The following is a 16933-nucleotide window of genomic DNA, read 5'->3' on the forward strand; positions in this document are numbered from 1 at the left end:
AATGTGATTTATTGGGTAGGGGGTGGGGTTCGTGTGATCCCGACCACGCCCATTTGTCCGCTATGGTCAGTGCAAGTGGAGTATCATGCATTAAGATGCTCACTGGAATCAGACAGAGGCAGAGAACAAAAAGAATAATGATGAAGATTTAAAGCTGATTTGGGATAGTTAAATTCTTAAGAACAACGAGGTGCAAAACAAGATTTTAAAACCATGGGATTCACTTCATGTTTAATAGACTATTTCCTTGGATTTTGGGACTATGAGACCCCCAAAGTCATGGTGGTTAAAAATATGACTCTTGGGGTCATATACAGGGCTGTTCAGTCTATTGTCATCACCTACTTTGTCTGGTAAGCTTTCCATTATAATATTTAAAATTTTCAAAATGCATGTGATGGTAAAAATGTTATTAAAAAACAATTTACATACATTACTTGTTTTATTGGTCATCAATTGATAACCTATAGAGATTTTTTTTTACAAAATACTATATCAGGTTACATTTATTTCTTCACACAATAGTTAAACAAATTCTTTGATATTCAATTTTTTGGTAAAGGGTCAGGATGTAAATTTTAGAATTTACAAATATTCATTTGACGTCTAGGAATAAAATTCAGCACTATTATTTGGCTGTGCATCCTCATCATCAGCGTTTTTGTGTGCCCTTCAAGGTACGTCTTCATAAGTCAGAAATCTTACCAAGAAAGTGAAACACGTCCCCAGAGCTCGGTTTACACTCGCATGAAAGGCTCAGCTGTCCGTGGAGATGAAATTTTAGACAATGTGGAATATGTTCGACCTTTTGAGGTAAAAATGCAACTTTGCTTTGCTCCTTCATGGGAGTAAAGAGTATTGACTTCTGTTACCGTGGCCTCGGTCAGGGTGGGGATGTCATTAGTGCAATACTGAGACGAGAAGTCACATATGATCAGAAGCAAGGGACTTGTGCTGAGGTAATGACTTTATGTATACAGTAAAAAATACTTAAACTAAATTCTGTAAATACTATGAATGTCCATTCTTATTTGTGTGTAGTATTTTGGCATCACAAATGCCAACTGCACAAAAGACTCAGACTGCACTAAAGGAGAGGTGGACTTCAATGGCAATGGTCTGATTTTTACTGCTTAGCAAAAGAAACAATACAAAAAAAGTTACATGTTATAAATTACTCTGTTTTTTAATTTTTTTTGACAGGCAGGAGGACTGGAAGATGCATTCGATACTACAACCACACCTTCAAAACTTGTGAAATCCAAACCTGGTGTCCAATTGAAGCATATGCTGTCAAGAGGCAAGAAAGATCAGATCCTTATGTGAAGTCATTTTTCTTCCTCATGCATTCATTTTCAGTCAAAAGATGTGATTTAAAAAAAAAGTCAAACACTAGTCGAGTAATCAAGTTTGCAAGTTATCCGGCACTTACTCAAAACAGAAATTATGAAAAGAAATTGACCTAGAAGAGTGAAATTGAACCACAATCTTATGATTACAGAGAACCATCGTTGTCGGAAGCCATCAATTTCACCTTATTCATCAGAAACTACATATTTTTCCCAAAGTTTGATGCTCGGAGGTACATTTCTCCTGATCCACACATGCATACAAATAAAAGTAAGTACATAAAGTAAAACTCTCAACTTATGCTTGGTCTTCTCGGGCAGAGGTAATATCAAGGATGCATCGAACAAACATAACAAACAAAAATACCTGGACCAATGTCAGTATGATGAGGAGAAGGAACCCTATTGTCCAAACTTCCGATTGGGCTACATTGCCCATCAAGCCCGGGAGAACTTCACTGAGCTTTGTAGGACGGTTAGTATGTTACCCATTGCTTATTCATTAGCTTGCATTAGAAATAAAAAAAAATAATAATAATTTTTGTTTGAACCAATACTAGGCCAAATATCACATTGATGGGATAAATGAGTATTTGCTGTTAGAGTTCAATACAAATAGATGCTAAGCAGTACTCCTTGTAGAATATCAGTATTTTTTTTTATGTTTACTCACTTCTCAGGGAGGTGTGATTGGTGTGTTCATTAATTGGGACTGTGACTTGGACGTGGATCTTTCTCGCTGTAAACCCACATATTCCTTTAGGCGTCTGGACGTCAGAAAGGATCTGGCTAGTTCTGGTTACTATTGCAGGTGAATTTAAAAGAATTACATCTATAAATAGAGTTTGTTGTCAATTTTAATCGCAACAATGTTCATCACTAGATTCTCCAAATATTATCAAAAGGATGGGGTGGAGTCTCGGACCCTCATTAAGGCCTACGGTATACGCTTGGATGTCATTGTTCATGGACAAGTAAGCATAGACTCAGTCAAAACAAACTGCTATTTTTGAGTTGCTGCAGTAACCTCATAACATTACAATGTTAATTCTTTGCAGGCAGGTAAATTTAGCCCAATCCCAACCATCATCAGCACGGTGACTGCATTGACTTCTGTTGGAGTTGTGAGTAATGCCATCTTTTCTTTTAGGATAACTTAATTTCTGACCTTTTGTTGCAATCTCAATCCTACCATTAGTGTACCATTTTCTGCGACTGGATTATGTTGACATTTATGGATAAGGATGAGATCTACAGCGAGAGCAAGCTTGACGAAGTAAGCAAACGCAAATGTTTTCCCATTAGAAGAAAAAACTCTCCACATAAGTGAAAAATAACTATTAATAATGAAACTGAAACCCTAAAAGATGCCACTTATGTATACAAACACAATCTGACTTACAATAAACATTAAGAAAAACACATTAACTAAAATTTGCACTGATGTGCAATAGTATAGAAAATATAAACCGCTAGTGCCAACTTGCTATTCAATCAATTTTAATACCGAAACTCTGATATTTTTCGAACAACCATTTGTCACGTGAAGGCCGCTAAAATGTGCAGGATTAGACTAGATTGTTATGGGAAACTGACATTAGGTGACGTGACTTCAGGCCATAAAGAAATGTTTCAAATAGTATGCCTGATGAAATGAAGTAGGCAATATATACACGAGTAGCTTGTTGCTTCACAACAGTAGGATGCAGCTGGGATTTTATGTGCAATTTTCCTCCACAGGTTATTGATGAACCCAGCGGGCCCATCCCGCCACAACTACTTTACATCACCAGCTTCAGCTCATACCAGTCAGACGTGACGGATGATGTGCCATTGTAAAGTCATCATTAGTCGGCTCAGTGTCTGGACTGCATCAACATTTTCTGTGGTCTGTGGCAACAGCCACAAAGTCTCACAGTATGTCTAAGTAGTTCTCTTGAATAGTTTAGCCATAGTATAACTTATCCAATCAAAATCTTTCATTTTTTTACTACAAGAGGCCCATACCACATACAGTACAAGAAATGGGGAACCACACCAAGTACACTTGGGTAAATAGCACGGAATCATCTTTGAACCTAATGTGGAAAGAGAGGACCCAACAGGAAAGGATGTACAAGAGCAGCAATGAGCTGTAATCAGATAAATGAGTCACTTCCCATGAAAGGCCTCGCGAACAAGATTATGAGGTTGTTCAAACCTATAGGGATACACTTCAGAAACCCAGAATGGCTAGTAGGAATAAATCTCCAAGTGTAACGGATCCTTTTTCTTTTTCCCTGATTAGTGAAAGATTATTTCCGTTTGAAAAAATACAATTATGCTAACAAATGTACATAGGGGAAAAAAATATGTTTTTACAGGCATAGATTTTCCTTGTGTTTTTACAGTTTGATGGTTGTTTTGAAAGAATATGCATGCAATGATACTTTAAAATAGAATGTACAACTACGTGGGACATATTACACAGTAAAAAATATTTATTGAGAGTAAAAATCTAAAGCTGTTATGTATACACTCTTCCAGAAATCGTTTTGACAAGAGTACAAGCATATCTACGACCCAAAGTGTGGACAATGTACAGCCACTTAAATTCTTCAAACATTTGAGCAACATCAATAAAAGTGATGATAACCTAAACCGCTAACTGTGCCTTTAAGGATCACTCAGGTTTGTGTTTGGGCTCATCTCCATCAACCAATCGATAGTCTCCTCAAGGAAGTTCATCTTGTAGTGATACGCAATGTTCCGAAACACTTTGACCTGCTCGGAGAAGCTCTTGAAAAAGCAAAAGGGAAAACAAATAGTTTCAAATAAATGTGAAAATATTAGAAGAACACAAATGAAGATAAACCATACCTTAACTGGGAACGTCAGTTCAAAGTCTCCTGCACAATTGCAATAGAGAGGCATGTTTCCTTCCTTCACTCCTTTACATTTGGTACACACCTAAAAACATAGACTAAAGTGTTGGCTTCTATACAGACAAACTTGAGCCCCCTTTCAAGGTTATATTATTTTTCACTTTTCCAGTGGGATTTCACGCAAACTCTCAAAAGCAATCACGCACTGTACAATGCAGCAATTTTTGTTTTTCTGACTCCTTTTAACTTACCAGATCCTGCAATGTGTAGCTCATCATTTTCTTCTGCAGGGCATCCACCAAAGCCATCTCAATAAACTCAGTCTCATATTGGGCCTGGCAGTTGGAGCAAAACCATTGGGGCACAATGGAGCCATCCTGAAAATAAGGAAAAAACAGATAATTCATATTTGATTATATAGCACGACAAATAAAATTAGCCGGTGTAGGGTTACTTGTGCCACAGATGGATCTTTGCAGAGGTCCAGATCCCGGCAGAAATTGCAGTTGTGACATATAACTTCGGGCAGTATGTACGAATGGCAAGGGTCACGAAATTGGGCTTCTTCGGCGAACTCCCCCACCTCTACAAGACGCAGGAGGTCTCGTTTAAGCTTGTTTACCTGGGTGGCGATGTTGCTATCAAGTGAAAGGACCTAAAAAAAAAAAAGATAAAGTTAAAAAAAAAAAATACCTAAGATTTAACATTGAGGTATTTTTTTTTATTCACCTGGCAGACATATTTGACAAACTCAAGTGCTGGGTTGTTTAGTTGCAAGTGTGAACCTGGCAAAACTGGGAACATTTCTGAGGGCTGGTTCACATTCCTGGTTCCAGTCACCTTCTTTTGGATTTTTTGTGTAATAGTAAAAATGTTCTGCGTTAGCTCGCTTGACACGTACTCCTGAGAAAAGGCGACTATTCCTGTGGAAGAGTTTTGAAATAAGTGAAATCGTCACCCCGTTTAACAGTTCACCCCCAAAAAAGCATTTTACCAGGAAGGGCGCTTAAATCCCCCACTGGCTGCTGGGAAATCTGACTGCCGCCTCGTCTTTTGATTGGCGTTGCACCAGGTGTGTTCCGTTTTAGCTCGTCTTTCATGCTTTGGTAAACTGCTGCAATGTAAGCTGGGAAAAAAAAAAAAAAAAAAGATGAGAAGTAGTGCATGATAATACAGCAATGCAAATTAAGTATTTTTATGAATTTTACGGTTTGATCCAAAGTTAAATACTGTGCTGTTTTTCAGCTGACCCAGAAAGGGTTAAATAAGGTTCAAATTTATAATAGCTGTCCCAGACAGTGTTACTAGAGGGTTGCAAATTGAGACTTATCTTCTGCTGATGCATAAAAACATTGTCTACATTATTCAATTATTAAAATGATTGCACGGCTTTGGCCCGAGCACAAAAACAGCATCAGTAATATGTTCACTTTATTTTCATTACGAACTCACCAGACACAATCATTAGGAAGTAGTTCTGGCAGGAGGCACTTTGTGGTAGATACTGCATGATGTTCCAATTGCTCTCAATCAAATCCTCCACCTCATCTGCCACAGCATCTTCCTCATTTTCCTGAGCATTAGCTTCATTCTCCTCTTCATCCTCGCTGGCATCCTCATCTCCTTCTATGTTTTTCTCTGGTTTGGCTCCCTCCTAAATGAGACCAACACACATTGGGAATGAGGTGCATGCATGGTAAATAGTAGCCACTGGAATGAAGTTTGACTGACCTCGCCATACAAAATGCTGGATGGAAGTTTGCCTTTCACGCCGCCATTGTTAGCCGGGTCCATCCACAGAAGAAACTCCCAACACCGGGAGAAGGAGATGGATAAAGAATGGAAGATTTCTCGGGAATGTATGCTATAAGACATAGTAAAAAAGTTTATGGCACAAATTTAAATTCCGACCCATATGGATGCTGCAAAGATTAAAAATACCATAATTTTGATTTTTTTTTATGTGTGATGGCTTTGGTTAACTGATTGTATGTACTGTTACTACTAAAGTTACAAATGCGTCTACGGTTTTACGAATCACTTATGACTGCAAGAGGGAGGTGCTAAAAAAACCCAGAATAATCAGGTGCTTCTAGGCTACGGGATGAGAGTCCAAAATCAAACCTATTTGTGATGTATTCCACATATCCAATGGCGTCGTCTATCCTTCGTTTTTTAGTACACAAGATGATCCTGTTGAAGTTTCCGTAAACCACAGTGGAGCCCAGACGCTTGAACTCGGCAACCAACCTGAAAGGCACAACAACAACTATTATACTGCTGAGGCCCGTCAGTTAAAGCCTTTGCCATGTATCTAAAGGCGACTAGTCTAGGTTAAAAAACATAAGTAATAATAAAGGGTGTATATCACTCACTGGAGAAAGACCTTCTTCATCATGTTGTGCAGAGTGCGGTGTAGAGCAGGGTCATAGAGCAACGAGTTGGGAGAGTGAAGCCAGCGGTAGAAGTGCATCACCTGGTTGTCTGCGTACACGTTGTGATACTGGGTGATTTCTCGGACCCAGCCCACCACCATGCTCTTTAAGATCCTGCTCATGTAAAAAAAAAAAAACAAACAATTGAAGCAGTGGGTAGAAATCAAACAAACAAAATAAGTGTGTAATTCCTGTGTACTAGTAGTGGAATGATAAGTACTGTATCTACACTTTATGTAAAATGCCATAACACTGCCAGATGCATATCAATAAGTAATGAGTTTGACTTTTTTATTAAAACAGCATTTTTTTCATATCAGTCAATCACTACTGTGTATACTCACCTGAATGTGTTGGAGCAGAGGGCAGTCTCATCATAGCTGGCGAGTGAGTTAGCTCCTTGGTGTCCTGACATCATGTCCTCCAATGACGCCTGCTGTATCACATCAAAACTCACACCCAGACTGGATCCTCCCTCCATATCATTGACATGCTGCGACTGGAGGATGGTGTTAACGGCCAAGCTTTGGAGGTCCAGCTCGACACACACTGCAAGTTGGAGCATTGTGAAATAAATATTGACTTAGAATGTAATAGACCTGGAACTTGCATTCAGCTTTGAAAATGTTGTTGCATTTATATGAGCAAAATGTAATTTCTAAATAGCAAAATTATTCTAATCACATTTCTAGAGGGGCCAATGCATGAATTGAAGTACCTGTTGAGTAGCACCCCTGAGCGTTAATCTCAACTGAGCCCCGTTCATCACTTTCCATTACTAGCCGGCTGTCATCAGCTTCTTTGCCCCCAAGATCTGGCCTTGCCGTGGGAGAGAGCCACAGTAGGTGGTTGTGTTTCCGCAAATGTCTGGCAAGGAAGAGATCAGATCCAAAGATCGATACATCCTTGGGCAGGTTTCCCACAGGTAAGTGGTAATATCTGAAATGGAGATTGATGACAGATTTTCACTTTTCATTGTTGCTGCAACCGAAAGTTGTCCACCAAAGGGTGACTAATTCCAACAGTGGCTTTTATAGTTTATCTATACATCACCCACCTAGCCATGTCAAAAGCCTGTGACAGACAGCTATCCAGATTCAAGTAGTGGCGGATCATACGCCGGGCGCCATGCCGCTGCCAATCCAGCACGCTGTAATTGATCTCATCAATAACATGGACTGGCACAACTGGGAATTCCTCCAGAACTGGCATCCCTGTAGCTAGTCTAAGCAAGTCCCAGTTGGATTGCACAGCAATGATAGTTGGCCCACGTCGCTCTTCCTAAAAATAACCGATAGAAACAACATTTGAGCATTTCTCCCCAAAAATTGTAATAATAGATCATAAAAGGGCCTGATTTCTGTCCTTTTTTTACCTTGTAGCTTATGAATATGCGTTGTAGAGCACGGTAGATCGCCTTCGCATCATTTTCAGCGCGAACCTCAAAATTGTGTTTGTCCGGAGGCAGTAGATCTTCTGTTGTTTTTTCAAGTAGCGCAGTACGTTCAGCATTGTAGAGGTTATTAAGGTTAGGCATCTGGTTACTTCGCACCTGCATGGGAGAAAATGAGAAAGCTTGAAAAACTTGTATAAAACCAACCACCGGATATATGAACTTTACTCTATTTTTATAATATTTTTGGGGTGCATAAAGAAAGCTGGTGACAAAAAACCACAACAATCCATCGTTCTTACAGTGTCTAGAACAAAGATGTTGGCTTTGCGTTGAGAAGGAATGAAAAGCCCAAAGATGGCCTTGTGGCCCTGACTGTGATGGTAAAGGTACATGTGGCGAACACTCCCTAGAAGAAATGAAAACATTACCAGTCTCCTGTAAAATCAAGCAATAAATCACACCAACAAGCTGATATAATGCTCAAACCTGGTTCCAAGTAGCTAAACTGGGCCAGAGACCTCATATCCAGATGATCCAGGTCAAAAGTGTCAGCTTCTCTTCCAGCCACATCCCTTCCAATACGCTTATTGACCATACATACACATCCAAGCTGTACTAGGGCACGAAACAATAGTGGCACCTAAGAGATGCATTAGCAAAGCTCATGAGATTTGTATCACTTCAAGGTACCTGCTGTATACATTGGACAGTTGGACATAATGTTCTTTATGGTATACCTGTGTTTCATAGACCCCTTCAATGTCTGGGGCCGAGAGGTCAGCGTTGATCTCATTGATGTGCTCCTGGTACATGTCCTCAGGCACACAGTACTCATAGAGGTAGTATGCAATGTTGGAGCGGGGGAGCATACGGTTCACCTGAAGCAACACAGATCAAATATGTTCAATAGAGAATGTATAGCAGCTGGAATAGCAGCAGTTTGTATACCTTTTTGTATGTGGGTCCCTCTTCCTGTTTTGGGACTTTCTGGTTGACATAGAAGATGCGAGGGATGTTAAGCTTCATGCAATGGAGGTCATTTCCAATTACAGCCCATAACTTGAAAAGTCCAGGTTGACTAGTTTCTGCAATCTGCAAAGAATCACGTATATATTATACAACTGTGTAATTATTTACCATTCCATTTCAACTGAAGCCATATGCCCACCTGCACAATTTGCCAAGGCATGTCCAGAATGCTGCGGGCAGTTTTGCGAAGGAAACTTCCCAAGCCTTTGGTGGGGCCATCCCTAATCACGCCTCCGCCTACAGGTTGAGATTCTCCATCCAGCAGTCTTCTTTTCTTCTGTCTTTCTTTTCTCTGCCTCATCTGCAGTTCCCACTTTTTCTTATGGTAACGCAACCACACAAGAATCTCCTCCTGTACATAACCAATTTTTTAGATTAAAGATATACCTAAAAATGGTTGTTTACATCCCCTCTTGATTAAATGAACCAAGAAGAATTGGCACATGAGAAAATGGAATGTCAATTTTTCATAAAACTTCAAAGACTAAGTAAGTAACTTGTGGAGACTTTCCTGTCAAATGTTGTCAATATTAATATGCCAACTAAATAGTTATTTACCTTCGTCTCGCCCATTGATGGGGGCGGGCCCAAGATTTCTCTCCATGACAGGGTGAGCTCAATATCCTGAGACTCTACTTGGCTATCCTCCCCTTGAGAGGATCTCTTCCTTTTTGTGCTGATGGGGATAGCCGGCTGCAGTGGTTTAGCTGTCACCCCAAAGTCCTCCATATCTGGAACTGAATAGCCCTTAGCATGCTGAGCCACCTGAAAAAGAAACACAAAGTGTTTTCCTCAGATTAACATTTAAATAAAACTGATTGATTAGAGAATTGACAAAGTGATTATTCTTTGTCCAATAGGAACACATTGTCTGTTTAGATAACCTACCTGCCGCTTGCCCTCACTGGTGAACATCTCGCTAATTTTCTTTTGCTTGTAAATATCATTTTTCTCAAGAAGTTTCTTGTGCAGCCAGTCGGGATGTCGGACTCGGGGGACTGGATTCTTCACCTAAACATCAAAAGGAGTTAAAGCTACTACATAATATATAGTAAAAAAAAAACTGTTTACCACCAAAACAATTTAGTATAATGGACTTAAGCTTTTGTACAATGATCCCCTCTGCAATGCAACCATCAGTTATAACATCTTAAAAACCCTTCATCACTAATATATATTTTTAAATTACCTGTTGTAGTGCTGCTGGGATAGTGATGATTTTCTGGATTGCACTACCAAGCCTTTCAATGTAGTAATTCCAATCCAGAATCTGTAGCGAGACGAGGCATGGGGTGATGCAAAACAAAGCTATGGTGAAAACAAAATCTTTTTTTGATTGAAATCCTTACTGAGCGGATGTCAAGGTCATACAGGCTGGGCATCTTCAGCCATTTACGCAAAAAATGTTTGGTCACACTTGGCTCAGCTTGGAAGATGGCCAAAGGAATGGCTCTGAAAGGGGAGAATTTTGCTGTTGCAGTATTGCATAATCAATTTAGCAGACGTGAAGTTGTCCCACCTTTCTGTGACGGGAGAACCTTCTGGTTTTCGTGAGATAACATAACGACAGCTCAAGCCGGCATCTTTCACCATTTGGTCCCCCAGAAACTCTGCCAATCTCTTGGCTGTGCTAATGGAAGTGGACTTTAGCTCTCCATAATCCTCTAACTTTTTAGACATGGAGCGATTCTCCGATATCAGTTCGAACAATTCAGCGTCTGGCATGTTGGCAGCCTGAAAGACCATTGAAATGAACACAAGGATTTCATTATCTTTCCAAGAGAAACACAAGGCTGCTCAATGTGTTTGGCAAAACCTACCTTGCTGTACAGGACATCCAGCCAATAGTCAGCCACTTTGGCTACAGAGGCGTAGACCTCCTCCAAGGTGGTACCTTTAAGAAAAGCCTCAAAGACAGAGGACTGGAAGATCTTAATGAGCTGCAGCTCTCCTCTCCTCTTCACTTCAAATCCTTTCAGTTCAGCCAGTGAGCCATCTTCATTAAAAACTGCATACCTAATGTAAAATGCCAACTTTAAGTTATTGACTGTAACTATAATGCTAGTTGACTATACATTATAATGCAAATTTACATTGTTTTATATAGTAAATATGCAATACCTTTTCTTTAATTTCTTTCCTTCTTCCTTGGAAGCGGGAAGAATCATGGCTAGGTATGGCCCATCCACTTCAAAGAAAATGCTGTTCTCTGCTTTGATATTGTATGTGAGTGATGCAGGGTCTATTAACTCGTGATATTGGTTGTTTGTAAAGCCTTCTTTAACTAGGATGTTCAGGATGGCACCAGGGTAGGAGATGGTCACTTTAGGCTTCTTCTCGTTACTGGTCTTTACCACAAAGTTTTCCGGGAAAGTGTTTGGGAGGACACACCAGATACCATCAGTATCCAACTCAAGCGGTCTCCTAAATCATGGGAAAGATGACAAAAAGTGATTTGCTTCTTCTCAGATGAAGGTTTCTTGATGCTACTCACCCTATTTGTTCAATTAGCTCTCTCGCCTGAGTGATGATATTAGCACCAGTGTAGCACACAATGCCAGCCATCTCCATTGAGTACCAGCGGGCCCTATTGCACAGTCCAGAAGTTTAGCGACACACAAAGTGGATTAAACAGGCTACTGAATTTAAGGATAAAAAAAAATACAAAATAACTCATACCCTTTTCTCATGACGTAACCGTAAAAGGAGTTTAGAATACATTTATGAGCCAACTGGAGAGAATCGTAAAGGATTTCCATGTTCTTGCAACGCTTGACCTCGGCTGCGTCTCCGCTTTCCTGAGCTGTGGACACTTTCTTCTTCCAAACCTTAAGGAAAGAACAAGAAAAAATAAATGGATAAGCTCGCATTTCCAAGAAGTGGCTGCTCCCAGTTGCCAGGTTTGTACCTTGTGTAGCCCTTTAAACTCATATCGACGATCCCTGAAAGCTCGAACAGTATCTACATAGAAGGAATTTTCTCTCTGACAGATGGTGGTGACTCGCTCCTCCAGTTTGGTAACGTGCGTCTTCTTATAGGCCTTCTTACAGTAGTCTAACACACAGAAAAAGTGTCAGAACTGCTCTCGACAGAGGACGTAAAACCAAAATAGTTTATGCAAATAGGATACCGACCGGCAAGACGTTTTTTCTCATGCTTGGCCTGTTCTTCCCTGTTGAGTGCGTGGAAGGCTCGAGGTGGACCATTAGGGAAATATGGGGGAAACTTCTCAGACTCTAGTTGCTGCTGGATGCGGTGGAATTCACTGCGGCTGGCGGGCACTGCGGCAGACGAGATGCGGGTGGGAATGACAGTTATTTAGATGTCTCCATGTTCTGTTTGAAAATGTTAAAAACACAAAATGTGAAACAAACTCACTGATTTCCCCTCTCCAATGCCAAGCCATCTTCCTTTGACAAGTGGCGCCTGGTTTATTGAAGTCGCAGGCAGCACAAATGGCTTCATCTACCATTGCAGATGGCTGGATGAGAATAAAGGGCAATGTTGAGAGAATTCATTTTCACAATTATCTTTCTGCACCACATTACAACTCCTCCCCTTTTTTACCTGCAGACGGTTGGTGAGGATGATGTTGGGGTACATAGCTCCAACATCAAGATGGTATATGAGGGGACACTCAATCCTATTTGGAACCTCTTTAAGGCAATTCAGCTTCTTTTTGATGTCTTCACAAACCTGAAGAACAAAAAAGTGTTCTTTACCCTTATTGAGAGAAGGTAACCAATAAAAGGGGCAGTTGGGAAAATCCATATACTTCATTGAAGTTGGTGACTTCCTCCAGGGGGATTTTCTCTTCTTCCTCAATGGCATGACGGATTGTTTGCTCAACTCTTTGGTGCAGGAAATCAAACGCAGCTGGGTTCTGTCAACAAATTCACAGAAACACACACATGTATGTACATGTACAGTACTTTATCAGTCAATTAAGACTAGACAGAATTCAATACTTTTCCAGGCTTTTTAAGGGAACCCTGGATGAAGCTACTGCAGATAGTCCAGAAAATACAGAAACTTTTATTTGACGCAATGTCAATCCTACAGTATGTCACTGAAATGTTTATTCTCAATGAGGACAAAAATGTTGCCTACTGAAGCCACTGATGACTACAACTGCTGGATAAACATATGTACATAGGAGTCCCAAGGTGAACATTACCATTTTAAAACGGCAGGGAATGTCACTTCGAAAGACTCCAGACTCCAGCGCCTCTACGTGACCGCCGACGTAAGTCTCAGAGTCTAAGACGTGGCCGTCATCCGTCAGCTTATTGAAGATTTGCTCCTGCTTGTTGGGAAAGACGATATTGGCATGGAAGGCCTGCACCATGAGCAGAGCTTCGCATAGAGTACCAGAGCCTTTACGCAACACCTGTTAAAAGAGGAACACAGAACGAGTGTCTAAACAGTCACCTGTTACAGTTAATGGACTTAGAACAAACCTCATCGGGCTCCATTGGAATGATAGTGCACAGAGCAAAGATGAAGGGGTGAACATACTTCATGTAGAGGTAGTATGTGGCCACAGCATCTGATACAGAGTATGTGGCTAATGTCTGAAAAGAGAGAAAACAGATTGAAACATCACTAATTATTAAAAAAAAAAAAAAAAAAAAAAGTTCATACTTGTGGTTCCTCTGTCGCCATGCGGCACATCTCCTCTGGGTCCAACTCAACAGGATCGTAGCCCAGTTTAGCCTTTGCTGCAGCTTTCAGATTGTGGCTTCCCACTGGCAGGTAGCTGTCTCTCTTGACCCACCTTACACATTAAAAAATAGTTCAGAAATCAAGCTATACATATTGAATGATATGCTACACCATAGTAAATATGACATATTGCACTACTATTGATTGTGCACATGTTTGCCAACATTTTACCAAAGATTGCATCAGGTCACTCAATCTTTATCCACTTGTCATAACAATATTGTGCTGTTAGATATTTTTTGTAGATACTTTTTCAAGTACAGTATAACACACCTAAAACTGTCCATGTGGATGGCCTGACTGGACTTGTACTCTCCCTGGCCATCCTTTTGGAAACCAATCTCTCTGTACATGCTGAGTCCATGTGCGGTAGCTCGTGTCTCTACAAAAGGCCTAGAGAATTTATCATTAAAAAAAAAGTCAAAACTAAAAGATGTTGACCCAATCTGTTAAAATTGAGTTAAAAAGCAGCAAATATACAAGACTGCTCACCAATCAAAGAAATCCCCGTTATATGTGACAAAGATGTTGGGCTTCGCCTCTTGGATGTGATCAAAAAATCTCTGAAGAAGTGCCATCTGTTGTATTATAATAACATGTTATGGGCTACTATACTAACTTCTTTAACTACAACATATTTAGCAGGTTATCTGGTATGACATATACCTCATCATCTTCATTGAAAACAGTGAAAGGACCCTCATATTCTGGTTTGGGTGTGAACTCAAAGTCTTCAATGTTCTCAGAGACAATCTCCCTGTTTGTAATGAGGAAGCCCTATAAAAGGAAAGCAAAAGTAAGGTTGCAATGACACAAGCACTGCATAAGTATCAAAAGGAGAGTAATAAAATCCACCTGTCCATCTATCATGTATGAGATCATCATAATCTGATCAGTCTCTGCATCTGGGAATTTCAGTGGAAGTTTTGTGGTCTCTATATCAAAAGCCAAAACGACAGGGTCCTAAAAAAATAAAGAAAAGCGATTTATTTAGGCAAAAGATTAAATATTCAGCTTAAAAAATAAAAATAAGAGTCCTACTGGTCGCTCAACAAGATCCTCCCTACGAACAATTTCTGGTGGGTAAGCACCGCCTCTGAATCGAATGTTATACCAATGAGCCTGACAAAGAATAATAAAAATGAGATTATTAGAGGCATATTCCCTTTCATGTATCCATTTTCTCCAAAAGTAGACCTTTGTACTCACTACATGGATCTTGAGGTCAATAGACACGCGCACATGGTAGGGTACATCATATTCCCTCATGTCCACAATGTTGTCTAATTGGTCAGAAATATTTCTGGACATCCCGTCTTCTTCCGCTGAAGTCACGTTGCCACCCGATAGAGCACTGCAAAGCCAGAAACATACAAATCCAAAGGGTGAGCAGCACGGTTTTAATTGATGTAACTGTTGATCGATTAAAAAAAATAGATATTAAATGATTTAACATTTTATTCAATGAAATGTACCTGGATAACATTGACGTGTAGATATCATTTGACTGCTCTCTTTCTCTGTTTTTTCGCACTGTTGGGGAAATCTCTCGCTTGACTTTGATGAGGTCGTCCATTGTGTTGAATGATAGTTTAATGTAGCCTCGCTTCAGTCCAACCAGGTGGTTTGCCTAGGTGAAAAAACTCATTTAGTGCTAAAGACTTGTTTTTTTTTTAATCATTCCCTTATGACGCACCAGATCCAGATCCTCCTTGGAGAGGATTTCAAGTTTGGACACTTTTCCTTGGAACTTTCTTGACAAATAGGAGATGACCTCTCTTTCGCAGTTCTGCAACCAAGTGTAGATTTTCTCATGTGTGTTTACACATTGTGGTATGCAACACTAGGTTTTAAGCTTATCTTACCTTTTTTGTGGCGACATAGAAATAGGGCTTGAACGGGAGTGCGACCTAAAGACGGAGTACACGTCCAAATAAATGTAACATATTTTTAGGTAATTCATACCAACTGTCAACTTATACGTTTTTCCCGTATTTTACACTTTTTTTTATTCATTTCAAGCTGTGCACGCCGTATAATAACTTTTGTGAGTAAATATGCCAATTGAGGGAAGCAATTGGCCGAGTTTGACAGGTATGCAAATACGCACATGAATAATTAATGAGCCTGAATGTGCAAATACGATCCCCAAACGCACCTTGAACCTGCTTCCATCCTCTTGGATAAAATAATAGTCCACCACACTGATCAACCTTTTGTCTTCATCCAAGATCTCAGCCTGAATGTAAAAAGAATTACACAACATATATTTTGGTTAGATCATAAAGGCAAAGAGAGCAATTTAATGTTGACCTACAGGATGCATGTTGATCAACCAGCCGGTTTTTTCTCCGGGTTCTTTTATCCTGTCGAACCCGAAGCGACTGTCCATCTCATCTGTAAACTGGCTGCGTTCCAGCCTCTTGAGGGCTGAGGTACCATCGTCCCTAGTTTTCAAGATTGCATCTCCATGATTCACTCATCTAAAGCCATACAACTGAATACTGTCTTGTTTACATCCGGACGGGGATTACTTACTGGTTCTCCTGGTCGCCACTCTTACCCCAGCCCGATTTGAATCTTCCACTATTTTGGTAGACCATTGTGCGCCGTAAGATGACAACTGACCAAAAAGGAGATTACTTGCTCGGATCTCGTGTTACGTCTGGAATTGATTCTTCATCGGATGACAGGTTGTCGTTTGTTGCTCTTTGGGTCACAAGTCTTGTTATTTCTTAGTTTGGCGCGTTCTTTTGGATCTCGCGAGATCAGCGCATCGAATACTTCTCGCAAAGATTGCTTATTTCTAACGCAGTCACTCATGAAATACACCGACAACGGTGTTTTAATTACACTTTCAGATTTCTTTCTTATTAAAATTATTCCGTATGCATATTTGGGACATGCAGTCAAAGCAGAAGCATACGACTTAAAAGTGTCAAGATTTTGGGAGGAAAACACCACCACCAACAATAACAACAACAACAACAACAACAACAACAACAACAACAACAACAACAACAATAACAATAATAACACAGTGGTACAACTGCTAATACCACAACAACAACTACCACTACTGCTAATACAACAACAACAACAACAACAACAACTACTACTACTACTACTACTACT

At 40.1% G+C, this 16933-nt stretch overlaps 2 protein-coding genes across 2 annotated transcripts; one reads left to right on the plus strand and one right to left on the minus strand.

Annotated features, from left to right (window-relative positions):
• The first annotated feature begins 94 nt into the window (after positions 1-94).
• On the plus strand, positions 95-3984 carry LOC144195872 (P2X purinoceptor 2-like). The gene is made up of 12 exons (XM_077715733.1): positions 95-353; positions 678-813; positions 888-959; positions 1042-1117; positions 1204-1300; positions 1502-1614; positions 1709-1824; positions 2030-2160; positions 2233-2323; positions 2408-2473; positions 2548-2636; positions 3089-3984. Exons 1-12 carry the CDS (start codon positions 214-216, stop codon positions 3186-3188), a joined length of 1227 nt encoding a protein of 408 aa, XP_077571859.1. The 5' UTR covers positions 95-213; the 3' UTR covers positions 3189-3984.
• On the minus strand, positions 3810-16514 carry LOC144195873 (DNA polymerase epsilon catalytic subunit A-like). Its single transcript, XM_077715734.1, has 48 exons — positions 16337-16514; positions 16116-16245; positions 15957-16037; positions 15664-15708; positions 15495-15587; positions 15274-15428; positions 15008-15152; positions 14840-14920; positions 14654-14761; positions 14465-14575; positions 14291-14376; positions 14072-14191; positions 13718-13850; positions 13534-13647; positions 13251-13463; positions 12849-12956; positions 12641-12769; positions 12452-12554; positions 12208-12354; positions 11982-12127; positions 11753-11901; positions 11568-11660; positions 11195-11497; positions 10894-11089; positions 10593-10807; positions 10423-10525; positions 10263-10343; positions 9962-10084; positions 9632-9838; positions 9213-9425; positions 8993-9136; positions 8782-8922; positions 8531-8684; positions 8344-8450; positions 8024-8200; positions 7706-7929; positions 7367-7587; positions 6993-7197; positions 6589-6762; positions 6338-6463; positions 5945-6077; positions 5666-5867; positions 5208-5339; positions 4943-5136; positions 4668-4868; positions 4465-4590; positions 4209-4298; positions 3810-4127 (listed from the first exon to the last, which is right to left on the minus strand). The coding sequence occupies exons 1-48, from the start codon at positions 16399-16401 to the stop codon at positions 4005-4007; spliced, it is 6870 nt and encodes a 2289-aa protein (XP_077571860.1). The 5' UTR covers positions 16402-16514; the 3' UTR covers positions 3810-4004.
• Between the last annotated feature and the right edge of the window lie 419 nt (positions 16515-16933).

This window comes from Stigmatopora nigra, chromosome 4, assembly GCF_051989575.1.
Source record: "Stigmatopora nigra isolate UIUO_SnigA chromosome 4, RoL_Snig_1.1, whole genome shotgun sequence".
Classification (NCBI taxonomy): Eukaryota; Metazoa; Chordata; class Actinopteri; order Syngnathiformes; family Syngnathidae; genus Stigmatopora; species Stigmatopora nigra.

Coding starts and splice junctions, on each gene's coding strand:
- LOC144195872 (XM_077715733.1), top strand. CDS start 214: ATGGGATTCACTTCATGTTTAATAGACTATTTCCTTGGATTTTGGGAC. Junction 960..1,041: donor AGCAAGGGACTTGTGCTGAG/GTAATGACTTTA, acceptor ATTTGTGTGTAG/TATTTTGGCATCACAAATGC. Junction 2,637..3,088: donor CTTGACGAAGTAAGCAAACG/CAAATGTTTTCC, acceptor TTTTCCTCCACA/GGTTATTGATGAACCCAGCG.
- LOC144195873 (XM_077715734.1), bottom strand. CDS start 16,401: ATGGTCTACCAAAATAGTGGAAGATTCAAATCGGGCTGGGGTAAGAGT. Junction 8,923..8,992: donor AGGGACCCACATACAAAAAG/GTATACAAACTG, acceptor GTGTTGCTTCAG/GTGAACCGTATGCTCCCCCG. Junction 7,588..7,705: donor CAGGCTTTTGACATGGCTAG/GTGGGTGATGTA, acceptor TCTCCATTTCAG/ATATTACCACTTACCTGTGG.